The sequence below is a fragment of the Lepus europaeus genome, chromosome 5 (assembly GCF_033115175.1).
Source record: "Lepus europaeus isolate LE1 chromosome 5, mLepTim1.pri, whole genome shotgun sequence".
Classification (NCBI taxonomy): Eukaryota; Metazoa; Chordata; class Mammalia; order Lagomorpha; family Leporidae; genus Lepus; species Lepus europaeus.
The window spans coordinates 53,057,402-53,084,079 of NC_084831.1; the positions used below are offsets into that span (position 1 = coordinate 53,057,402).

Here is a 26,678-nt window from a genome sequence, read left to right on the forward strand (position 1 = left end):
GAGTTAATCTCAATGTTAGTCTCACAAATCTGAATCCCTTTGTGAATACTGTTTCTGTGTGTCAAGGATTTAGAAAGTTGAGAGGGCTATCCAGTGAACATGTGGAGAAGTCACACTGAAGAAAGCACAGGTTCTGATGTTAATGTGAGGAGATACTTTCTCTATCCACTATGATGAAAAGCGGTTTGCTTCATCTTTACATATTTGTAATCATCGTTAGAACTTTCTCAAGGTCCCTCATTATTTCATCTCTGTGTGTATGTCATATAGTCAGAGAGGCTTAATATATAGACAGATGTGTACACATACGTGTATACAGGTGTATTTTTTAAAACTTGAAAACCAGCATCTTAATTGATTAGAAATCCTAGAGTAAGCCTCTTTAAATGAGGTAGTATATTATTATCTAATCAATAACATTCGTTGAGCATCCAAACTGTAGTGGGGAATATGAGATAGTAAGCCCTTTTAGTCAGAGTATTTATGGTCACAGGGATACAGGCATTGTGTTATTTCTCATTCTTTGATGATCAGGTTAACATTTCCTAAATGCTCAATGAATGTTAAAGACAAAAATTTCCACAAGAGTTGAGAAGAGTGGACTGTGAAGATTCATTCATTCATTAACCATGAGTCCTAGTCAGGTAGGGACACTGGATACCAGCACACAATCCAGTGCAGGAGAGAGTTGCAATAAAACAAACATCTAGAAGATGATGTGGAATGTGATAGTACTTATAATTTTGTATCAGGAAAGAGATTTCAAAGTGTACAAAATGTTGAAGTCAAATCTTAGATGCTTTTCTTTTCTTTTCTTTTCTTTTTTTTTTTTTTTTTGACAGGCAGAGTGGACAGTGAGAGAGAGAGACAGAGAGAAAGGTCTTCCTTTGCCGTTGGTTCACCCTCCAATGGCTGCCACGGTTGGCACACTGCGGCCGGCGCACCGCGCTGATCCGATGGCAGGAGCCAGGTGCTTCTCCTGGTCTCCCATGGGGTGCAGGGCCCAAGCGCTTGGGCCATCCTCCACTGCACTCCCTGGCCACAGCAGAGAGCTGGCCTGGAAGAGGGGCAACCGGGACAGAATCCGGTGCCCTGACCAGGACTAGAACCTGGTGTGCCGGTGCCGCAAGGTGGAGGACTAGCCTAGTGAGCCACGGCGCCAGCACAAATCTTAGATGCTTAGATGCATCTGCCAATGGATGACATTCTAAGCAGAGGAAAGATTCATGGTATAGCAAGGTCATAAAGACTGGGAAGAACAGTGTATCCACAATCAGGAGAGCCGTGACTTTGCCTTTCCATGTACCTCATGGATTTTCTTAATGTTCTTATCAGAAAAATGGGGACAGTACCACTGTGGAGTGAACTTTTCTCCCAACCTCACATTCCTATATGGAAACTACAATAAAACAATATTTGTGGAAATTTCTTGAAGAGCATAAGGAAATATGTACATATTATCACTTATTTGAGAAATATGAATAGTGTGTATTATCTGTCTTTCCTTGAAACTGTAGTTCCAGAAATTATCATAACTATCCCTTACTCATGGGTGTGTGATTGACAGCATCATCATGGCAAATCACTGAACATGTCTGCTCAGGGATCCAGACTGTGTAGAATCAGAGTGCATCCCCCCTTAGCCCGTGCTGCACTGAGTGTTGATCTCCCATCCACATTCAAATTCATAAAATCATGTATATGGAAAAGAGAGAGATTCCTAGTTTAGGAATGATGGAATACCAAAGAGTCTTTGTTTTCACCAGAATTCAAGATGGTTCCCAGCATCCTTGGTTGTCCTTTCTGGAAAGTCTACTCAGGTACTCATTCTTATTCCCCTCCCCTCTTAGTGATCTGGTGAAGGGAACTGAGGTATGATGAAACTCCTATCACGTCTTTGTGATAAGAATCACACCACTGGAATAGGCTGTGCCCTTTTTTGGCTGAGATACTTGCCATTGGTACTATGTTTTCCTCCTCCTTCTCTCTACCACTTGGGAAGCTAATGTTTGGAATGATAGCACATCTGGAACCAAGACTTGGTGGTTTGGTGACTTGAGGCTGAATTTGAGGAAGAAAAGTCTAATTGAGGTAGTTGGTGTGGATTAGGTGTGATGTGGACATCAGGGAGATTTTCACCTCCAGGGCTCCTTTTATTGTGTTGAATTGCTACAACCTGAGTTACCATTAGAGACTCCAGAAAAATCAAATTTTGAAAGGGCCTTGAAGAAGAGAAAAGTGTGTCCATTGTCAGATACCCAGGGCATGGCGTTAGCACCAGGTTGCAAGACTGCACCTTTCCAGAAATTTCTCATGGGAATGCATTGAGTGGACAAGCACTAGGTGGTGAGCAGTGACTGCAAAATGCATCTTGACTCTCAGGTCAGAAGTGAAGTCTTAACAGCTACAGCAAAGCAAGATGGCTTAGCAAAAACAAATGAAACAAAACAATGGCCCTATGTTTGCAAACATAATCTATATTTGGAAACTGGGTAGTCATAGACAATCTCTCTTTAAAGGTTTCAAAGCAAAGGCAAGAAATCAGGGCTTTGAAGGCAGACAACGTGGCGTGGTGGTTGTCTCAGTCGGGACTGCTGTAACAGAATACTGCAGACTGGGTGGTTCACAAACAACAGAAACAATTTTATTTCTCACAGTTGCAGAGGCAGAAAGTCCAAGATCAAGGTGTCAGCAGGTTCGGTGTCTGGAGAGGGCCCACTTCTGGTTCACAGATGCCGTCTTTTATCTGGGGGATGGGACTCACTGTCTACAGTCTCTTATAAGGACATTAATAACAGTACTGAGGGCTTCAGTCTCATGACCTAATCACCCAGAGGCCCCACTACCTAAGGTCATCACATTGGGGGTTAGGATTACAACAGCTGATTTTGGAGAAGACACATTCAGGGTAGAGCAGCTCAGGAAATGATATGGACCAGTGTTTGAATCCTGTGTCTCTTGCTTGTACCAACTGTGGGATCCTAGCTCATGGCTTGACCTCTTTGAACCACAGTATTGTCATCTCTACATTGGAGATCACCATCTCTACTGCAGATGAGTTGTGTTATGTAAGGAGTAAACACAGTCAGGTGTTGTAGTCGCTTCTATAGGACCTGGAAATAGACTGTGTACACAGGCTATGCAGACCCACTTTCCTCCAGACTTTGAAAATCTCATGCTGAGGCCAGAGCTGTGGCGTAGTGGGCTAAGCCTCCACCTGCCACGCTGGCATCCCATGTAGGTGCCAGTTCCTGTCCTGCCTGCTCTTCTTTGATCCAGCTTTCTTAATGGCCTGGAAAAGCAGTAGAAGATTGCCCAGGTGTCAATAGGAGACCCAGAAGAAGCTCCTGGCTCCTGGCTTGAGATCGGCTCAGCTCTGACTGTTGTGGCCATTTGGCGAGTGAACCAGCAGATGGAAGACCTCTCTGTCTGTCTCTCCCTCTCTCAGTCTGTAACTCTACCTCTTAAATAAATAAATACAATCTTAAAAAAAAAAGAAAAGAAAAAAAATCTCTTGCTATCCCTACTGCATTCACCTATCCAAAGTTTTACCCATCCCCAAGACCAGACCAAGGTCAACTTTCAATGTGAAACCTTCTCAGCTCCACCCAGCTTCCTACTCTCATACTCCTTAAACTCCCTCAGCCTTTCACAGCTGCAAATTTATTCCACCAACTTTGCTTTGTTAATTAATGTACATCTTGTTGTCAGAATGAAATTTCTGAAGAGAAGGATCACAAACATACATATTCTACTTCTTCCTTGGGCCTCACACAGTGAGCTTCATGTCCAGATATTCCTTGAGTGAATAAAATGTAGTCAACTTGCATACACGTGCACACAAGAGACATTCGTGCCATCTCTGCCCCCAAGGAGTTTCTCAGAAGAACCCAAGTGACAGGTTTAAGATAGCTGATGCACTAGTTCTCTATGAGGATCGTCCAAGATGAGAAAGAACCAGGGCCTTTTATCCAAAGCAAACTGGTGCAAGATCATCTCAGGAAGGCTTTGCTCTGAGAAGTGATGGTCTCTGCTGTTTCTAACCACATCCCTCCTTACATTGTCAAGGTGCAGGCATGTGGTTTCTTAAAACTAATTCCCTCTCTGATAATGGCTTTCTTTGTGGCTTTGATAAATCACTTAACCTTGTGGCCTCAGTTTGGCCATCTGTACCATGGGGATGCTACCTTGCCCACCTGTTTCTCTGTGTGGTTAGAATTAGGTAAAGGGGTTAAACTGTTTTAGAATACCCTGATGGCAGGAGGAGGATACTAAATTTCAGTAAAGGCATTTGTATGTCTTGATCCGTTACTGCAGTTGCTGTGTGCTATCAGCTGGAAAGTTGGGCTTTTAAAGACTTTTTCTTTTACCACAACTTAAAACTGTAATCCTAAGAAAGTATTTAATCATGACAATTTATCTTATTTGTGATAAATGAGAAAAAAAACTTTGTTCTCCCTTTGCCTTTTTAAGAGTTGTACGTTTGCCTGATGATCTAGAGGTTGAGCGTTACTTGGAGTCGTCATCCCTGATATTTTAGTTTCTTGAAAGCTTGTCCTCATGAAGCTTATCGTTCTACCCAAGGTCTTTGCTTTTCTCAAAAACAAGATAATGAATGGTGGTTATTTGAATACTCTGTACTAAGTAAATAACTTTGTGGTTTAAGATTTAGCAATGGGGGAAGAGATGGATCCACACACACCAGGAGGCAGGACGGAAAGTAATTGAAAGCCATGTGCTCTGGGATCTTCTAGGCTAAGAACATGTTTGGCTGCAAGTAACAGAAACCCGGACTGCCCAGTGACAAGTACATGCTCCGAGGCTGTTATGGGGGCACCGCAGCACATCAGGGACTGACTCGACTCCTCCTAGGCACGCTGCCGTGGGTTGTTTTGTCTCCTCACTGGGCCCCTGTGGTCCTCGTGTAACCACTCCTCCTGCCTTACATCTGAATTCCAAGCAGAAAGAGGAGAAAGAAAGGGTGAGGGCTCAGTCTGCCACTTTTATAGAATCCGATGCATCAGAGCTGTGACACAACGCTGGAGGAGAAGCGAGGCACTCTAGATTTTCAGCTGAACAAATCACTAGTCTCTATAAAATTGGGGTTCTGTAAGTGAAAAAATAGGGAATAAATATACTGATCAGCAATTAGCAACGTTACTCTTACAGGTGAGACCCCTGAGTTGACCAGAAATCATATGTCCAACTAAGTGCCTTTCCTATCATGTCAATGGTTCCTACCTTTCTCTCCCCTAGTGGTAGAAATAAACTGCATTTATTTCAACAATTAATTTGTTTTCACATTTTTATTAGTCAAAGACAGAATATAGCCATTTAAATAGTCTGATAACCATGACAGGAACCTGTGTTATCACAGTGAGTTTTTCTACTTGCAGCCATAAACAACTCAGCCTGTTCTTTTTAGTCCATGAACCCTTGCTACTGACAAATGTGGGGTTTCTGTTAGGCCCAAGTCACTTTAAAAATATTTGAGGTCGGCCGGCGCCGTGGCTTAACAGGCTAATCCTCTGCCTTGCGGCACCAGCACACTGGGTTCTAGTCCCGGTCGGGGCACCGATCCTGTCCCGGTTGCCCCTCTTCCAGGCCAGCTCTTTGCTGTGGCCCGGGAAGGCACTGGAGGATGGCCCAAGTCCTTGGGCCCTGCACCCGCATGGGAGACCAGGAGAAGCACCTGGCTCCTGGCTTTGGATCAGCGCGATGCACCGGCCGCAGTGGCCATTGGAGGGTGAACCAACGGCAAAAAGGAAGACCTTTCTCTCTATCTCTCTCTCTCTCACTATCCACTCTGCCTGTCAAAAAATATATATATATATTTGAGGTCAGTTTGGCTTTCTTGGAAATTGAAATCAGTCTGCAGCCTCTCGTGACGGCAAATATGTATCAAGCAGCAACTCCACACAGGGCGTCCTAGCTGCCTGCAGGAGTGGAGAGGGGGAAGGGCGCTCTGCCCGCTGGAGGCCGCTCACTTCCAAGGGCATGCTGGGACGAGAATAGCAGCAGTTGTGTTCCTGTGTGAAGAGAAGCACAGGATGCAGCGGGAGAATAGGAAGTCGGCCTCCCAAAGGAAAACTTGAGTGCCCTTTAGCACTGCGGAGTCCCAACAAGCAAAAGGTGCAACCCCTGTTCCCGGTTGCCCTTCTATTTGTAAACATCCCAAACAGAGCAACAGGAAATGCGCCATGCTATTAGGTAAGAAGTGCCAAGGAATTGAGATCATAAGATGTGAAGGTGAGGTTAACCCAGGTCCTTTCTGTGTAAGTCAAAGAATTATATATAGCACAGAAGGAGTTCAGAAGTAAAATCACCATGATTCAGAAAATACGCATAAGATAAACTGAAACAGTGGTCACATAAAGCAGAGATTTATTGTGCAGCTTTCAGAGAATCTCGCTGGTTTCTGTTTGCAGAGGTAGTCAGAGCGTCTGTGTTCTGCAGACCTGTCTCGGTCCATGATCCTCCTGTCTGTAATAGTGAGGCATCCGGGGTCTGAAGTTAACAGGACCTCCCTGTGTGGCCAAGAAAAACACACTGCAGAGAATTATGAGAGTTAAGATCTCTTCCAGGAAGTCAGGGTCACCAGGAAAGGTGGGAAGAGTGTGGATTCATAACTTGCATAGAAAAGAGTAGAGGAGGGGGCAGTGTTATGTAGCACAGTGGGTTCAGCCACAGCCTGCACAGCCAGCACCACATATCTGGACAACAATTCTGGCTGCTCCACTTCCCATCCAGCTCCCTGCCAATGTGCCTAGGAAAGCAGTCAAGGATGGCCCAAGTGCATGGGCCCAGGTCCCCCACCTGGGAGACTCAGATAGTTCTGGGCTTCTGGCTTCAGCCTGTCCCACCCCGGCTGCTGTAGCTATTTGAGGAGTAAACCAGCAGATGGAAGCTCTCTCTGTGTCTCACCCTCTCTCTGTCACTCTGCCTTTCTAACAAATAAAAATAAATCTTTCAAAACGTCCTAGAGGAGCAGGAAAGGAGAGACAGTGAATGAGGCAGCAGCTGTCACTGGACGGCAGGGCCCGCTGGGGCAGGTGCCACGTCTTTATTGTTCATTCCCAAGCTCCCCAGCCTCGTGCGTAGCATCAGAAGGACACTCAATAAATAATGGCTGAAGAAATGAATGAATGCAAGGTTCTGATTGAAGACAAGCAGAAAGTTTGGGAATAATAGGGCATTCTTTCTATTCCCCTTGTGCAATAATAATGTAATATTCCAGCACACGTGGTTGGCAGCACGTGGGGAGGTGCCTGGTGAGTTTAAGTGTGCCGTGTATATTTAGTTTCGATGGAAGCTTCTATCTTGATAACCATTAAGAGAGATGAGCTTAAACTTATTTGGTCCCCTTTTTACAGAGTCTTTCCTGTGTATTATAAATTCTTCTATCCAAATAACTAAGGTCCCCTCAAAAGAAATGTCTCTTGCTGCTTCGACACCATCGTAACCAGGCCAGATGCGCCCACATGACTGGCCTGTTCAGGTTTCTGTTATCATATTTGCTAACTCCTTGCCCTCTTAGGAGAGCTTTTAACTTGGTTGTAGAACATACTGGTGCTCAACTGAATCTAATTTGTCTCTCCTGGTTGGTGCAATTGAATCATCTCAGGAAAATGAGAAGCAATTAAGTACCTGTTGCTAACAAGGCGCTGAAATAATCTGCCAGCAGACAGACGCAAGGTGTTTATTTATTATTGGAGTGTGTCGTTTGAGAAAACATTACGTTGTCTTTCTCCCGTAAGATTTGCCAGAATTAGTTTTCAAATACAGGCGTCATAGACCTAATAAGTCCCACCTTTGAGGAGCCTGGGAAAGAGAGGCCTGCGCACATCTGTCAGGCTCAGTGAGCACAGCGCCCAGCCTAATGGGAAACACCGTGCCTGGGATTGGAAGTAACTGGACAGTAAAGAGGAAATGCAGCTTTTGCGCAAAGGCCCTTTAAGTCCCAGTTCAGGAAATTATTAAATTCATTAGCCAGATACTTACAACCAGCTAGGACTGCCCAGCCAAAGGAAAAAACAGTGCCAGCAAATGTTTTAAAACTACAACTAAACAAAAGTCAGGAAGCGTGTAATTAAAACTGTACCTTTATTGTATTGTAAAGAGTTTCACTGTGACATGGAAAATATTTAAAGGAGAAGGCTGTTTAGCTAATTTGTCTGCAAGTGAAACTGCCTGGTGGAGAACCATCCTAAATTAACTGGAAGGCCACCCACTGAGCCGACCTCATAAAGGGCCATGGCTGCTCAGCTTGGTTTTGTGTAACCGTTCAATAATTACTAGATAAATGCATAACTAAAAGCTCTATTACACTAATAATTCGTACTGAGATAGATGTGTGGGACACCCTGCTGGGTTAATTTGTCATCCCTGCAGCACACTTCTTAGGAGAGCCCCTCTGTAGTGGAAATCAGGTTAAAATGCTGTGCCTGGGAGGACAGGTTAGCGCAGTGAGACCCCTGGCATCCTTAATCTCTTCAAGAGGCGTAAGGGCCTCAGGGCGAGTGCTAAAGAGAATGGACTGATTAACCAAGTGCACCTAGACTTCAACCCATCTTGACAAAGGAAGCTGCTTTCCCTCAGAGTCCCTGTCTCTGTCTCTCAGTCGCACATGGAGCCACATCCCCCTGCTACACGTGCACACGACAGACCCACAGGTGCACACACAGTAATGGCAGTGATTCTGAGCTCAGTTACTAAGAAATCCCCTTATTGTTATGACTCCCAGGGATCACACACTTGGACTAGAACTCACATAATCCGATAAGTCTCTAGCAGCCCTTTCTTCCTGGGTTAGCTTAATCTAATGTTGATTCCATGTTTAGATTCATTATTTATTTTCCTTTTTTTTTTCAGTGAGCATACAAAAATTCAAGATCAAACTTGTATCTCCTCTTTCTGTGGAATGATTTTCTTCTCTCTCTGTCTGTCTCTCACACACATACACAATTCCTGTTTTAAATATGAAGCTCACATTTAAGCTTTGGTGCAGGGTTTTCAACCTCCCCTATTGACAGAATCATAAATCATGTTACAGTTAAGTGAATTACTGTAGCACAGACTGTCGCTTTAACAATATTTAGTTAGTATCAGCTCATCGTCTGTGCAGGAAAGCGGTGAGCAGGGATGCTTGGAATGGGAATGCGTGGTCCTATTAATGGGGATGCAGCGTTACTGAGAGTCACCCATCCTGGCTGCACCCTTTGTGTTGTTGAGACCAGTGTATCTGGCCACTCCTGTGTGCCCACATAGCTTTTTTTTTTTTTTGAAAGGCAGAGTGGACAGTGAGAGAGAGAGAGAGAGAAAGGTCTTCCTTTTGCCATTGGTTCACCCTCCGATGGCCGCCGCCAGGATCCGAAGCCAGGAGCCAGGTGCTTCTCCTGGTCTCCCATGTGGGTGCAGGGCCCAAGCACTTGGGCCATCCTCCACTGCACTTCTGGGCCACAGCAGAGAGCTGGACTGGAAGTGGGGCAACTGGGACAGAATCCGGTGCCCTGACCGGGACTAGAACCTGGTGTGCTGGCCCCGCAAGGTGGAGGATTAGCCTATTGAGCCACGACGCTGGCCACCACGTAGCTTTTTATTTATGTTTCCACCAGATATTTACATTCACCATTTGCCTTTTCCCCAAATAATTTCTTTTTCTAATGTTCAAGACATTTACCAGGAACATCAAAGTTGCCAAGTTTTATGACAATAATGAGAGATCCATGAACAAAAAAATCCTGCAAGGAGATAAACCATTTGACCTCTGAACACACATCTAAATGGGAGCCAGCAGCACGTAGAGAAGAGAGATGGGTCTGGTTTTGGGGTCTGCCGGACTAGAACTCAAAGTCTGGCCAGCCTCTTGGGGCCTATGTAAGTGTGTGCAGGTCACTCCCCTTTGCCAACCTTTGTTCTCCGCCTGCACAAAAGCTGCAGGTGTTAGCAGGAGGAGGAAGTGGTATGACCCATGTAAAGGGCTAGGTACGCAGCGTGTGTCCAATACATATTTTCTCTCCGACTCCCCTGTCCCCATACCATTGTTTGTTTCCTCTCTACATGGTTCTCTTGGAGTGATTCTCACCTCCTTCCTTCCTCACTGCATCACCAGTTCTCTTTCCACCTCCTCTTCTTGGCCTAGAAGTAGCCTGTGCTTCTCCCCTCAAAGAGGAGCTGAATGTGTCTCACAGAGATATGGCCTTGGGGAAATGAGCAAGCCCAGTCAGCCCATCTCTTGGCTCTCTGGAAGAACCCGGGACTCCCGCCCGTGAAGGGCAGCCTCTTAGCCGAGATGGAGCGTTAGCTTTCACATCCCTTCGTGCAGACACTGCTTTGGCTGAAGGGATGGGTCCCTTTCCTGTCCAGCAAATAATTACTGAGCATGTCTTGTCTGCTAAACACTGTGCTAGGCCCTAAGGAACAAGCAGGCCAAGCCAAACCTGCCCTTAAAACCTAGTGGATCAGACAAGTAATTACTCCTGTGATGCAATTAATGAGGGGTAGATTAAAGAAGACGAAAAGATAACATAACACAAGAGTTTTAATTATTTGTGGGAATTTGAATTTGTTTATGTCAGACTGTATGAGTCCCTTCAGTGGCACACAATACAACCTTCCAAACCTTAGCATCCTTAAGAGCTATCTCCAGACCATCCTGAATCCCCAAACTCCTGATCCCATAATGAGAGTTGTTGAGTTGTTGCAAGTGAAAGATTTTTTTGAGTGAAAGAACACCAACCTAATCACAATGGACTGGATTTATGTAACTGAAAAAAACCTAGGGAAGTATGGCCTTCAGGTAGAGATGGATCCAGGTGTTCAGATGATACGTCTGGAAACCTCTCTCCTCTTCTCTGCATTAGCTAAATCTCAGATTGTGACACAGATGGTGTGAGCAGCTCTAGGCTCAATTCCCACCGGTTTAACCATCCCAAAAGGAAAAGAACAGCTTTTTTTGTTTTGTTTTTACATGATAGATGTAGCCAGGGGGCTCCTGCAAGCTTGTGGCTCTAATTGGCCTGGTTTGGGTCATTTGCTCACTTGCAACATACTCCCAGGCTTAAAAAATAATGGGATGTCTCATGGGTTTAGCCGGGATGACATGCCCACGCATGGAGCTCCAGGGAGTAGGGTTCAGTCTGCCCAAGCCAAGGACAGCAAGGCTGGAGAAAGAACTCCCCAAAGAAACGTTAGCGCTCTGCTTCTAGAAGAAGAGGTGAAGGGTTGCTGGGCAGGCACAAATCACAGCTTCCCACTGCAGAAGACAGCAGCAGAGCTGCCCTGCTTGTGAGGCGATGGGCTGAGCTTGCTCACGGGCTGTGACTTAGTCCTGCAGGCAGAGTTTGCAGAGCACAAATGAAATCTGGGCTCAGAAAATGCTTATTAGTCCATACCGTGGACCTGCAGGTAACGAAAATTGTTCAGCTTTTGCTTCCTTGTTATCCAGGTTGCCCCATTGTATTCTAGAATCCTGATTGCTTTTCATGTATCTTACTTTACTCTAGGAACAACCCTAAAAATAATAAATAACCCAGTCCAGCATGTGGTTTGGCATGTAGTAGATTCTAGGTACCATTGTTGAAGGAAAGAACAAACCAGATATGAGGTATCTGTGTACATTAATTCTAATCCTCAGAAAAGCTTTTAAAGTTAATGCTACCATGATTAATTTGCAGATAAGAAAATGCAAGTTCAAAAAGGTTAAGTAACTTTGCCCAGTTTACCATGGAGGGAATGATTTTACGCCCAAAGTAGCCACATTCTTTTATCGAAATGTAAGACAGCGTTTTCGTTTGGCTGTGGAGGAAAGCGAGGTGACTAGGAGGTGGCCCAGGGCTTGATGGGACCAACCTGGGGTAAAAACTGGATCTCCTGACCGCAAGCACTGGCTGACGGTTCCCATGCTTCTTCCTCTTGTGTGAAATCTTCCAAGAGTAGGGATGGATCTTCCATTCCCATGGTATAAATTCAGGAGGAAACTTTGAAAGTAGCCTATACTTTAGTAGGCATGCCACTCAGAATTGGGGGCTTAAATGTTGGCATGTGCCTAACAGTTTGGTAGAATAGCACCATTCATTCCCCATGCAGATCAACCTTTGGCTTTGTTTCTTGTGGGATTTGTTTGTTTGCTTGTGGGATTTGTGTTTATTATTATTATTATTATTATTGTAGGGAAATTCTTAAAAAGAGCATAGATCCCAACTCTGGTCATTCCCTAAGAGGCTTTTAGCATCTGCACAGATCTGATCTTTCTTATTTATTTAAGAGTAAAGCTTTTAATTTTATTTGTTTTTGTTTGTTTGAAAGGCAAATAGAGATCTGCCATCCACTGGTTCACTCTCCACAATAGGTAGGGCAGGAACAGGGCCAGGACAAAACCAGGAGCCTGGAACTCAATCCAGGTCTCCCCTATGGGTGCGAGGGACCCTATTACTTGAGTTGTCCCCTTCTGCCTCCTGCAATGCACATGAGCAGGCAGCTGGAATGAGGAGTGGAGGCAGAATTGTAACTCGGCCATTCAAATATGGGACACGACCATCTCACATAACTGCTGTGCCAAAGGCCCACCCCAGATCTTACTTTTGAAGTTTGCTTCCACAAGACTGCAGTTTGTAATTCCAGTGCACTTCCAACAGGTCATTGGGAGATTGCTGGCTATTTCTGTTAACCTGTGTAATCATCCTATCTATAGTGTTGCTTTTGTCTTAAGTAATCATTTGGATTTGTTTTTTATACTTCATCTCTCCTCTCATAACTTCACTTGCATATGACGTCAAAGTTCAAGTTCCTCTTGTGGAACTGGACTCTTGTCAACTGTGCCTTGTAAACCATCACTCTCCATATTGCCAATAATCACAGCTGTTGTTTAAACACATTTCATGTCAGCCATCATGACAGCGTAGACAGTTAGTGTGGGAATATGGTCAATTCAGAGAGGTTCTGTCAGGACAAAGGCCTGGGCCCTCACACTGTGGGCTATTAATCTCTAAGCATTACAGCCCTGCCAAAGGCAAGGGGACCTTAAGGGCTCGGTCCAGATACCACCTTCACCTTCATATTCCAGAAACATCTTGAGATGTTCTATTTTAAAATAATTGCTAAAAAGACTTTTAAGGTGTTTAGAAAATGCTCACAATGGTACAAGGAACAAAGTTTTTAAAGTATTAAATATGTAAATAAAACTTAATTTGAAAATTCAAAAAGAAGGCGCATATTGTCTTCAAATTTTTGAGGTTTTAATTTTGCTACTGTGAGTCACTGTGTATGTACAGTTATTTGTAAACATATTCCCAGAGATTCCATATACCTGTTATAATTTAAAGCTAATTGGGCTTCTGTAATGATTTACTTCTGATTCTTCATTTTGAGATTAGAGAATTAGGGGAGAGAAAAGTTGTCTACATTCATAAGCCAAGTAATGGCAAAAACTAAATTAAAACCCAAATACCTTTATCTAATCAGAAAATTTTGCTAAAAAATACCCTAGGTCATCTGATAAAACATTTTTGAGTAGTTAACATGTATTAGGGCTCTATGACCCAAACTCCCAGAAACTGACATAGAGGGCCCTTTGGTGGAAACCAGATATCTGTGTTTTGGGAGGTCACGGGGAGGCCATGCTTAGATTCTGATCAGATCAGCAATGCAACTGAGGACAAAGATCTGCATGGTGTAAGGACTGGTCAAGGTGGATACTCCAAATCCATACTCTTAGTGGGGGGTTGGTGCAACAGGGAACACCATATCCTGTATAGGCATGCCTGGGTGTGAGTCCCAGCTTCACGTCCAACTCCAGCATCCTGTTAATGTGCATCTGGGAGGCAGCAGGTGGTGACTCAAGTACTTGGATACCTATAACCCATGCAGCAAACCTATACTGAGTTCCAGGCTCCTGACTTTGGCCTAGCTTTGCCCCAGCGATAGCGGGCATTTGGGGAGTGAACTAATGGATGGAAGATAGGATGCTCTCCCTCCCGCCCTCTCTCTCTCTCTCTCTCTGCAATTCAAATAAATGAAAAGAAATGGATACTCAAGGACTGTAAGTCTAAGTGAAAAACTGTGTAGAGGGAGATGGCCCCATACTTCTAAGCTCCTTGGGTAAGTCTGACAGTCTGAGTTTTTGTTCGTTTATTTGTTTTTATTTTTTAATTTTTGGTTTTTTACTATTTATTTATTTATTTGAGAGGTAGAGTTATAGAGAGAGAGGGAGACAGAAAGAATGGTCTTCCATCCACTGGTTCACTCCCCAAATGTTGCAGTGGCTGGAGCTGTGCCAATCTGAAGCCAGGAGCCAAGAGCTTCTTCTGCATTTCCTATGTGGATACAAGGACCCAAGCACTTGGGCCATCTTCTACTGCTTTCCCAGGCCATAGCAGAGAGCTGGATTGGAAGAAGAACAGCCAAAACAGGAATTGGCGCCCATGTGAGATGCCTGTGCCACAGGTGGAGGCTTAGCTTATTGTGCCACAGCACCAACCCCCACAATCTGAGTTTTAAACAAAGGTAGGGATTTGATGTATATTTGATCAGCAGAGAATCTTTACAGGTCATTGTATCGATGACTAGTAGACCAAGATCATTGCCACTGCTGTGATTGCTTTGATTTTGTATTTTGTTGTTTGTGGGATTATTTTCTTTTTTTTCCAACTTTTATTTAATAAATATAAATTTCCAAAGTACAGCTTTTGGATTACAGTGGCTTTTTCCCCCCAGAACCTCCCTCCTACCTGCAACCATCCCATTTCCTGCTCCTCTCCCATCCCATTCACATCAAGATTCATTTTCAATTATCTTTATATACAGAAGATCAATTTAGTATATACTAAGTAAAGATTTCAGCAGTTTGTATTGTGGGATTATTTTCAAGAACCTCATACCATGACCATACTGATACTCTTTTACCAATACTTATGTATTCATTTGTTCAGGACACTGGCAGACATCAGGTACCTCTTTCTCTGCCACTCCTTTTCCCTGGTGTGTTCTGTAATCAGAACAGATACTTGCACACAGGAACAGATTTTGAACTTATTCATTGTTCATCTCCATCCTTACCTATAATACTGTGCCCGTAAAACGTAAGAAGCTATTTATTGATCACTTAACTATGAACTACATTGCAGAAACTACATCATGCGCCTCATATACATTCTCTCTCTTCATCTTCACAACAAATCTGTGCGGTCCTATTAGGTTTTAGATAGCAAAACTGAGTCTTAGAGAAATTTAGAAACTAAACTTGATGCACAGCCGGTGAGCGGTGGGGGCAGGATGTAAGCCCGTGGTTGTCTTGTAGTGTGCCACACTGACTTTGCTGACTCCTGGGCTGAGCTTGGAATGATGCACGTGTGGATGTGCTCCGCTAGCACAGACCAAAGTACGTGGTGGTGAAGAGACACAATCAGAGGGCTGCGGGGACACCTGGTGCAGGTTCAGAAGGCAGACAGATTGCTCTGGGAAGCTGAGACTCCTGCAGAAAGGGCAGTTGGGAAAACGACAGGATTTAGTAGAGAAGAGGTTTGAAAGGAACGGGGAGGGTCAGGTGCCTGTTGTAGGGCTGGCAGACCGTGCCCGCTCGTCAAATTCGGCCCTCTGTTTTCTTTTGAGAATCAGGTTGTACTGGCACACAGCCACTGTCATTTGTCTATGAAATGTTCTGTGGCTGCTTCTGCACTCATGCAGCAATGTTGAGGTCAGACAGCTCACACATCAAAACTATGCATGCTCTGGCCCTTATAGAAAATGTTTGCGATCCCTGCTCTAGACTGTAAGCCAAGGCTTTCAGCCACTCAGGTTTTTAAGTAGTTAAAATTAGCTAGATTTTTATCCAGATAAACATTTTAAAAGACCTTGGCCTTTCCTTTTGGGGGAAAGGAGCAGAGGTCTGTTTTTCCAAAAGACATTGGAATTTGATCTCCAGTCAAAAGATCCTCTTAATTCAAATAGAAAAGAGTCATATATCAGCCATCTTAGAAACCTAAGATAGTATAAAGTTACCTCGCCTGGTAGCAGTAATGTAAAAATTCTGGTGTTTGCACGCCATCTGCAATGTCCTATTTCTTTCAATCAATAGATCTACATCTGTTTACATGCATCTCAGTGATGTTGAAGGCAGAGATTCAATGTTTCAGAAAACCTTGGCTTCTTTGGATCAAAAGCTTTCTAATTTAGAAAAGACTCCACCTCCTAAAGGTTCAAAAGGAAGTGCCAATTCTTCTTTCCTTGTGTCTCTGTTTAAAAAAAAAAAAAAATCCTGTAACTCCAAACTTCTCGGCTTTCATAAATGGCAGGCCTGATTCATGCATGATTTATAATTATAGCCATGGACCATTAAGACAGATTTCTCAGCTTTAGGTAGGCTCTCATGGTGTTATGTAGTGTGGTTTTGGATTTCTGAAAAAGCAAAGTACATAGTAGTTGACAACCCAGACAATTCGAGTTCCATTTACCCTTAGGGAAGGCTCCTTTTATTAAGTGCAGTTTATTTCCTTCCGTTTTCATCTCCTTTCGGATTTTTGCCTCGTTAAAAATCTTGTCTTCTAAAATTTGAGTAGTCAGGAGTCCTTAATGCCACTCTTTACTCCTTGGAAATGACGATTTGTGTCTACGGAGTATCTTACCGCTGAAGACAGTTGAGTGTGTGTTTCTCCGTCGCGATGCTAACAGACGGAAACAGTTTGGACGCTCACCTGTTGCCGCCGACTTAGTGTCAGTTCCCTGTGGGACTGTGAGGTCTTGCAGATGCCAGAGCCTGGAGGGATCCCTTGTTCTGGTGTCTTACCAGAGCCAGTGTCTAACTCTGTCTTCAGAGCACCCTGCACCTGCAGGAGGATTAGATTTTATCGTTTGTGTTGCTCTCCGGACAGCCTGTGTTTGGAACCTCCCATAGAAGAGAGATGAGGATTTAAAGGCTGGAGCCAGAAAGCAAGAGCTAACATGAAAAGAATCCAAGTCTCTGTCCGGCCTGTGAGAATCTGCAGCGGTTCATGGACGAGGCATAAACCAATTAAGGCCCTGTCAGGGTTATATAGAAGAACATATTTCAACCCATGAAATTTTGGTTTGAGGAAAAATGTGGGAGGGTTATTAGAATTCTTGGAAGCTGAGCTTAGGAAAAAGTGCTGGAAATTGTAAGAAGAGATTACTTTCTCCTATCACATTTTCTTTCCTAAGAGTTTAGAAAAGCATAAAAATGCAAGGTTCCGAGCCTGTCTGTCCACACCTCCCTGGGACCACCTTCTTGTACGTGGCTTGCCCTTACGTGTGCTAGCTCATTCTAGCACCCAGTGTGAGCAGCGTGCTAAAGTAGGTGTCTCCCCCACACCGTAGTAGACGATGTGACCAAGAATCTTCAGAGTCTCTCCCCGTACATAGGAATACAAAAAAGACCTTGACCTTCTCCCTCCTCAGTCTTAATCAATTCTGCTTTAAAAGGAGGAGCCATTTTAAATTTAAAAATAGGTATATTCCATTGTGTTGCACTTTTAGCTTTTTCTCCTTCAAACGGAAGCCAAGAGGGAGTATTTTTAAAAACTGGGGAGTGCTGAGATGGTGAGGGGCAGGGTAAAGAACTACGCCAACCTGCCTGACCTGCCTTTGAAAAAAAAAAAAAAAGTATTCGGTAATGGGATCATTTTGTAGTCAATAATACAGCCCTGCACTCTTTAGGAAATTCTGGTTCTCTGTTTCTTTGTGACCACTCTGTTGGAATGTGTAGGCAGTGCTGTTCCAGCCAGAGAAGCCTGATCAAATTTCCTTCCTTCCCATCTTAGTTGGCTTCTTTGCAGAAAGGCCAAGCAGTTGTTTTAAGCAAGTCTGGCCACTCGTTCAAGTTTCACCGGTTGTACTATCCTTCCTGAGCAGTGTGCCCTGACTCTCCCTGGGGTACCAAGAGTATTAGACCCCAGAAACAGCCAATTTTGTAGTGTCTTTAATACTCAAAATTGTATTAACATCAACACGGATACAGATGGATGCACTGCAGTAAGCTGTAACCACTTGAGAAAAAGCCTTTATTGACTCTCGAGTAAATAATGCACATTTTAAAGGCTCTAAATATGCATTTACATAATGTGCTATAATTTTTTATTGTGTCAACTACTCACACACACATATCCATAAGAGATGTTTTTCTTCGTCAAAAATTTGGCTTCGTACCATTCTTTGTGCATCCCATTAGCATTGTGCCAGATTCATAATGTAGTTTCTCTCCTATAAGCCTGATCTGGCCACCTTTAATGAGTTTTATTGTTTGATTGACTTAATCCCAACAACTATTTCTAAAAATCCCAACAACTATTTTGAGACACCTTGGATACGAACGTAGGTATACTTAAAACATAGAATCTGAGATGAAGAGAGAACACAAGAAGCATCAAGGAGGCAGTGGGCATTTAGCCCAGCTGGTAAGCTGCCCACAGCCCACATCAGAGTGCCTGGGTTTGAGTCCCAGTTCTGGCTCCTGACTCCAGCTTCCTGCCAATGCAGATGCTGGGAGGCAGCAGTGATAGCTCGAATGGTTGACTTCCTGCCACCCGCATGGGAGACCTGAATTGCATTCCCAGTGCCCGCCTCCAGCCCCCACGGAGGCAGGCATTTGATAAGTGAAAGAGCAGATGGGAGTGCTCCCTCTCTCCCCCCCATCCCTTTGCTCTCTCCCTCCCTCCCTCTCTCCCACTCCCTCTCCCTTCTCCATGACAAATAATAAAAATAGAAAGAAAAAGAGGGGAAGAAGAAAACTAAAAGCTTAACTCTGAGCTTCAGTAGGTCTCAGTGTCCAATGGAAGGATAACAGTATGCTGTCCAGAGAAACAGTGTATATTGAAGAATAATCAACACATCTTTGTGATCTCTGTAGCACAGCTGTTTTCTGTGTGAAGAAAATAGAGCTCAGGATCTTGAATGTTCTGTATCCTGTTCCACATTGAACTGACGACTGGACCAGAAAGTTCTAAGTGTGAAAAAGTAAGGGTTGAAAGGATGACCCTTTAAAATACAGACTCAGCAATTGTCTAATCTGAAACTACAGGCTAGGGGATTCCCTGGTATTAATTAAGAATTAATTGGTCCTTATAAATCAGTCATTGTAGAATTAATTCCACATAGTACTACATCTGCTCAGGTTTGGTTAAACTGTCACAAGAAAAAAGTGAATACATTGTTTTTAGTAAAATACTATTATAATAAACTAAGATCTAAATAGAAATTATTTTCTTTTACGTATTTAACAACAACAGCAAAATAAGGGCAAAGATATTTACTAACAGCAGGGAGAGTCCATGGTCCTGTTGAATTTTATTTCTTCTTTCACATTTCTTTAACTTTTATCTGCCTGATCTTTGCTCAAGTGAGTTTTCCCTTGGGCATTCTCTGTTGGCCACCACAATGTCATAATCTATCACTCACTCATCACTTTCCACTGAGTACCTGAGGCAATGCCACTTTATCTTTAAGGTCAACCTCCCAGGGTGCTCTTGACAGTGGAGTTCCCACCTTTGTGTTTGACATGTTGCAAAACTTGAGTGTATCCGTGTACATTCCCAGCTTACTTTGGGAAAACCACCTTCCATCATTAATTAGAAGCTATCCAGTCAAATAGGAGTCCTGGATCAAACTTTCTTGACTGCACCACTTTAGATGAAAAACAAAAAATTCCTTTGATTCTTTAAAGCTAATAGCACAATTTCCAGAGTAAGCAATGACCAGAAACATTTAACTTTTTAGCCTGAGGGTGTTAACTCAGAGATAATAATAGATGCCAACAGTTATCAGTCATTGTATGAAGTCTTAAGTTTTGCCAGTTTTTCTTACAAGCTCTTTTGGTGAGCTGTTTGCTAGCTACACAAACCACGGTTTGTTTCTGACAAGCCTTATTCTCAGTTTATTTGAGTGATTAGTTTATTAACTCCTGTACCACTCACTTATTCAATCATTCAGTATACGTTCAATATATATTTCTTGAATGCCATACTTGGTTCTGGGGATATGACAGTGAATAGTTAAGTAGGTGGAAAAGCTGCGTGCCAAGATGAGGATGAGAGAAAAGAATAAGTTTGTAAGGGAAGCATGATGGAAAGTCTGCTTCAAGTAGGTTACGTTCAAGATGTCCTCAGTTGGTTGAGGGCAAAACTTCACCTCTTTTTCTAACCTTTATCTCTCAAGCCCATAATAAGCACCCATGAATATTAATTGAATAGACTGAAGGGTGCATGAAGGGTAGGATTCCATCAGATCCTCTGCAAGACATGAGCTGTACTACTGCTTCCACTCCACACCCACATTTCCTCACCTTAAAGACTTCAGATGCCTGTCTGAACCATACACTCCTTGCCATCTCAATCATTAGTCAGACAATGCCCCAGTTATAGGGCCAGCACTTGGCATAGTAGACTAAGCCTCCACCTGCAGTGCCAGCATCCCATATGGGTGCCAGTTCGTGTCCCAGATACTCCTCTTCCAATCCAGCTCCCTGCTTATGTGCCTGGGAAAGCAGCAGAGGATGGCCCAAGTCCTTGGGCCCCTGCACCTATGTAGGAGACCAGAGGAAGCTCCTGGCTCCTAGCTTTGAATCAGCCCAGCTCTGTCTGTTGCAGCCATTTGGGGAGTGAACTAACGGATGAAAGACCTCTCTGTGTGTCTCCTTCTCTCTATAACTCTACTTCTCAAATAAATTGGAAAAAAAAATCTTAAAAAAAAAAGAAAAGAAAAGAAAATGCCCCAATCATAAGGAGATTATGTTAAGGAACAAAAGCCCCATGCCCAGCCATCAACAGCCATACATTCTGTTATATAGCCTTAGTATGCCAGTAGGACACTGGTAGATAAGGTGCCCATCTTACTTGGGTTTCTCTACAGTTTTATGAGGCATTATTGGTATTAGAAGGTCTTATTCTCCCTAAATGGAGCATTCCTGTGTTTTCTCTTTGTAAGACCTCCTGGAGTTAACTGTAAAAATGCAAAGGACAGGTAAATACTCTCATCTCCCCTAATTTGGGGGGAGCTTTCTCTGGCCCTCACTGAGAAATGAGAGCTATAGGCCAGCACTGCGGCTCACTTGGCTAATCTTCCGCCTGCGGGGCCGGTATTCCAGGTTCTAGTCCCGGTTGGGGCGCCGGATTCTGTCCTGGTTGCTCCTCTTCCAGCCCAGCTCTCTGCTGTGGCCCAGGAAGACAGTGGAGGATGGCCCAAGTCCTTGGGCCCTGCGCCCACGTGGGAGACCAGAAGGAGGCCTGGTCTTCGGATCTCCTGGCTTCGGATTGGCGCAGTGCACTGGCTGTGGCGGGTGCACTGGCTGTGGCTGGGGTGAACTAACAGAAAAAAGGAAGACTTTTCTCTCTGTCTCTCTCTCTCACTGTCTAACTGCCTGTCAAAAGAAAAAAGAAAAAAGAAAAAAGAAAAAGGAAAAGAAAGAAAAAGAAAGAAAGAAAGAAAGAAAGAAAGAAAGAAAGAAAGAAAGAAAGAAAGAGCTATCATCTTAGCTTGGCTTGGTTTGAGTGTCTTCAACACTTAACATGTGTTGCTCTTAACCCTCCAGATGGTTTTCTCAATCATTCTTCCAAAGGGCAAAGATTCTCTTAGAAAAATTATTAATGGGGCAGGCATTTACCCTAGTGGTTAAGACATTGGTTAAGATGCCTTATCCCATATCAGAGTACATGGATTTAATACCCAGCTTCAGCTTCTAACTCCAGCTTCCTGCTAATGTAGACCCTGGGAGGCAGCGATGATGGCTCAAGTAATTGGGTTCCAGCCACCCACATGGGAGACCTTGGTAGAGTTCACAGCTTTCGGCTTCCACCCACCCCAGTCCTGGTCGTTATAAGCATTTGATGAGGGAACCATTGGATGGGACTATATGCGCTTGCACATTCTTTCTATCTCCATCTCTTCCTTTCTGCCTTCAAATAAATACAGTTCTTTAAAAGAAATTATTAAGTGCCTCACATACAGTTTGGTGTATAATATATCTTCTTGGACAAATGAAATGTATCAGAATTCAAATGTAAGGAAGCAGTTTTTTTTTTTTCCTTTATCAGTTTTTGTGGGCAGAGGGCCAACATTTTCACGAGGGTCACTGCCTACTCAGCCTGCAGGTTTCCCTGCTCTACATTTCTCACTGTGGCTTTGAAAAGGCAGGGAGAAAGAGAGAGAGGGAGGGAGGGAGAGAGAGAGAGAGAAAGAGACTGAGACTTCCTATGTAAAGTGAGGCATCCAAATTGTACAGGTTCATTAAGTGATCATTTACTACATACTTCAAAAAAATTTCACCCTGAATTAGTCCCTAGAAATTTCCTTGAAAGGGGTATAAGAACGTTAACAATGAATTATTGTCTGTGGATAGCTCAGCATGAAAGGGGACCCATATGTGCACACTCGAATTTGTCATGTGTAATGTCAGTTCAATCAGGTCTCATCTACCAAATACATTTTTTATTGCTTGCTTCATTAAAAAGGCTCTTAAGGTAATGAATAATCTTTGGCTTCACCAAGGATTATTAATGCCTGTATAACTCATGTCCACTGAAAATAGAGAGACAGCTTGAAACTCTACCCTAATCTAACTTCCATGTTGTCTTAGAGCCTTCAGGAAGAAAATCTATCAGATGGATTCAGTGTTAAATTCGGTCACTTGAGCCATCCTATGAACTGGGCCAGGAGAAAAAAAAGAGGAAGTTGAATCAGGTTCAGCTGTGCAGAGCAAGGCCTTCCCTTCCCAACTAACGCTGGTGTTTTCTCTTCCCACAGCAAGTCCGCATGCAACGCCATCAACTCTTCATTTTCCGACGTCACCCATCATCCAGCAGCCTGGGCCTTACTTCTCACACCCAGCCATCCGCTATCACCCTCAGGAGACGCTGAAAGAGTTTGTCCAACTTGTCTGCCCTGATGCTGGTCAGCAGGCTGGACAGGTGGGGTTCCTCAATGTAAGGAAACCTCTCTTTTTTCCATTTCTTTAGAAATGTTAACTGAATGTAAAAATAACAGGGGGAGACCTTATGACCACATGACATTGTGCTCTGATGTTGTGCTGGCTGGCTGCAGGCAAATGTCATATTTATTCTAGATTGTGGGAAAGTTAACTTGCTCTAAGAGTGATTGACCGGGGTTTCAAAACAGTGTTTGTGTTAAGTTTGCAACTGTCATGTTTATGGATATAAATCATCTCCAGGGTGAACCATATAACCTTTTAAGTTCTGTGGGCTGATAATTCCACCTCATGCATTCTAACCCTAGGGCTCCTACAGTTAACAAAATAGAAAGACCAAATAATTTTAAATAATGATTTTGGGTGGTTGGGAGAGGTAGGGGGGTAAGGAAGACAGATGTTTCAGATCAGCTAAGTTGATATTTTTTAAAAATACAGTCTTCTAACACTTTAGATCAAGTTGACCAGTACTTGAACTCAAGATGCTAGAAGTACAGTTTATTATGGTTTGTTATTTCTGCAAATAGTTATCTTTCCCACTTATCTTTGCATAAAGCTAAACAGTGTTCAATAACATCAAATGAATGTTTTCATTTTTTCCTCAAATAAACCATATAATCACAATTTGGAAGAACATTCCAAATGTAAAAGTGCCTTTTAAAAAATCACAAGTTTTGTTTCAAATGCAAAACTAAAAGCTTATGATGGACAGTCATATCCCAAGACCAAAAATGAGAATAAATAATGACCAGCCTAAAGCCAAATTTAGTTCTCCTTTTCTCCTGACAACTGCACATGAAGTCACAAATTAGCTGTAATTAGTATTGCCTAATATGAGATATTATATCACACTGCCCTATCCGTGGTTTTCTTCCCTTGCAGAAATACCTGATTCTGCAAATCTGAGCCCAAACAGGCAGCTTTGACTAATGTCTGGTGATGTGCTAGCAGATACATTTCTGTCTAGACAACAAATCAATACAGTGCCTTTTTTCCCCTTCTTGCTTATGTATTCATTCGCTAGGCTTAGTCTAAAGCGTTCACTTATGGACTTTCAGCCCACTCAGAAAAAAACGCAGAGGCAGGTTCACTGGCAAGAAAGCCTAGCCTTCTGATGGTCAGACGAGATAGTCTTCGAGGAGCAACACTAAATATGTAAGAGGATCTTGATGGGGGCAGGGGGAGGAGGCGGGAATCTGCCTCTGCAGAATTAGTGAGCTTGAACTTAGAAGCCTAGGACAGCAGCATCTCCTCCAGCTGAATTTTGGTTGGGGACGACAGCCTGAATGTGAGCTGTGATTGTTGGCCGAAGAATGACACTAAGCTCTGGAAATGCAATGGAAAAAAGAAGTCCTTTGGGAAACAATGAAAAAACTAAGCCAATCACAGGGATCACACATATGATTTCTACATTTCCAGATTTTTAAAAAAGGTTTACTTATTATGTATTTGATTTATTTATTATTTATTCGAAGGGCAGAGTTATATAGAGAGAGTTCCAGACAGAGAGAGAGAGAGAGCGACATCTTCCATCTGCTGGTTCATTCCCCAAATGGCCACAATGGCCAGGGTTTGACCAAGCTGAAGCCAGAGCCAGGAGCTTCTTCGGGGTCTCCCATGTGGGTATAGGTACCCAAGCACTTGGAACATCCTCTGTTGCTTTCTCAGGCTATTAGCCAGGACTCAATCTAGTGCCATATGGGATGCCAGCACTGCAGGTGGCAGCTTTACCCACCAACCAATAATTCCAGGCCCCAATTTCAACACTTTTTAAAATACCATAATGTCATCCTATATGACTGTCAAATGGCCAGTTTTGCATTGTGATCAAAATTTTACAGAGCTGAAGGCGAGTCTTTTCATAGAACTGTTGCAGAAAACTTGAAAATAAAATGAATTTTATTGCTGTCTTTGGAAGGAAACTTTCTTTTGTTAGAGAGCTGTTCTTTGTTGTAACATCAGGCAGCCAAATAAATATGACTCTTATGGCATGTGCTTATATAATTTAAATCAGAACTAGAAGTGATATTTTTCCCTACCAGATTTTTGACAGCTGAATTCTAAAGCCTCTGTGCCTGATGTTATACAATATGTGAAAGAATTTTTTATGTTCACTTAACACATTTATTAAATATTATATAATATCAACTTTGCAGAGTGAAAATAAAATATTGGTATTTTTCATCTCAGATGCATATTTAGAAAACTTTGTACCTATGAAAATAGACACGATGGAATAATACCCCAGTCCATAAAACACTTAGATATTAAATAAATATTTAATACTCATGAGAACAGTGATGAAGGTAACAGTTAATACAAAACCAAAATGTTCTACGGAAAAGCTCATTACTTGAGTAACAAATCTAGAGTGATCATTGACGGGTGATTTTATGGAACCAAATGCAGAGGACAGTGTAGTACAAAAGATAGGCTTAGGATGCACTGAGCATGTGTGCCTAACTGGACCTTTCATGGGATGCCTGAGCAATAGGACCTACTAATTCTGCATCCGTGTAGGCTTAGGGAAGCATTCATGCAGCTCCTGATACTTAGTAATTTACATTAAAGGTACACATTGAATCTGTTTGCAGAAGCAGCTAATGGTTGATGTTTGTTTCTTCTTTTCCTTGTGTGCATTTTGTTTTTCCCCACTCTTGTAGCCCAACGGAAGCAGCCAAGGCAAGGTGCACAACCCATTCCTTCCTACCCCAATGTTGCCACCGCCACCGCCACCACCGATGGCCAGGCCTGTGCCTCTGCCGGTGCCAGACACAAAGCCTCCAACCACATCAACAGAAGGAGGCGCAGCCTCCCCCACCTCACCAAGTAAGTATGACTGAGACAAGGCGCCGGCCACTTTACAAAGCCCTGTGCACTTGGATTCACGTGTAAGCTTTGTCTTTCACTGCGTAGGCTATGTCTGTAGCCACATACTCCAGAGCTGGTGGTACCGTGGTTTTTCAGAGCCGAGGCCAGAATCAAAGTGAACTGCAGTCTCGGGTACCATCAACTACACCAGATGTGGAAAAACAGCTGGATGTTTAGGTGGACAAGGCAGTGTAATTACATGCCTGGGACTAAAATCAAGATATAAACTATTAAAAATTGTGTATTAAGTGGCTTTGACTGCTATACCCATGATCACCAAACTGCATCGACTTGCGTGCATTCTTAACAGTAAAATGTTCCTCAGTCTTCTGTAAAGCCCTGCCTTCCAGGAACTTGCAGTCCAAGGGAAGTGTAGTTAATGACATAAAGTTATATGCCATAGACATCAAATAGGGAAAAAGCATTCAGAGCAAAGTATCAATTCAAAGGTGTCTGCATTGAACATTTGCCACGACTAAGAGCCCGGCAGAAGATCAGAGCGAGTAGCCATGGCAGTTGTATGGCCAGGCTTGGCAGAAGAAAGAGATAGCGGGTAGAATTGGCTGGAAAGGGAAAAGAACTCTTGGCTGTTCCCTGAACTGTCTGGGAACAGTCAATCAGAGGATATAGGATTTCAAAACCTTTTTAGATGATGGGAATGATTCCTTGATGAACTAGAAAGTGAACAGTTCTCCAGATATTTCCAGATACTTTAGAGATGTCAAGTGGATAGAAATAGCTTGAACATACAAATGTGGCTTTTATTAGTGCCTGCAATAATGACAGAAAGAGATGGCTAGAGTTCCCAAGTGATGGATGGTCTAGCCGTGATAGATGCCATGATAAGTACCTCCCATAAAGCTTTAGAGAGAGATCAGTTGTA

The 26,678-nt window shown here is 43.2% G+C and overlaps 1 protein-coding gene across 3 annotated transcripts in view; it reads left to right on the top strand.

The window, feature by feature from the left end:
- The window catches only part of NFIA (nuclear factor I A), a 394,118-nt gene that overhangs the window by 307,284 nt on the left and 60,156 nt on the right, over nucleotides 1-26,678 (top strand). For 2 of the 3 annotated variants that reach the window (XM_062191435.1, XM_062191437.1), the window contains exons 8-9: nucleotides 22,744-22,922; nucleotides 25,588-25,753. In XM_062191435.1, coding sequence (XP_062047419.1) covers nucleotides 22,744-22,922; nucleotides 25,588-25,753 — 345 coding nt within the window. The remainder of the gene's footprint in view (nucleotides 1-22,743; nucleotides 22,923-25,587; nucleotides 25,754-26,678) is intronic. The other variant, XM_062191436.1, reaches the window with a different exon arrangement.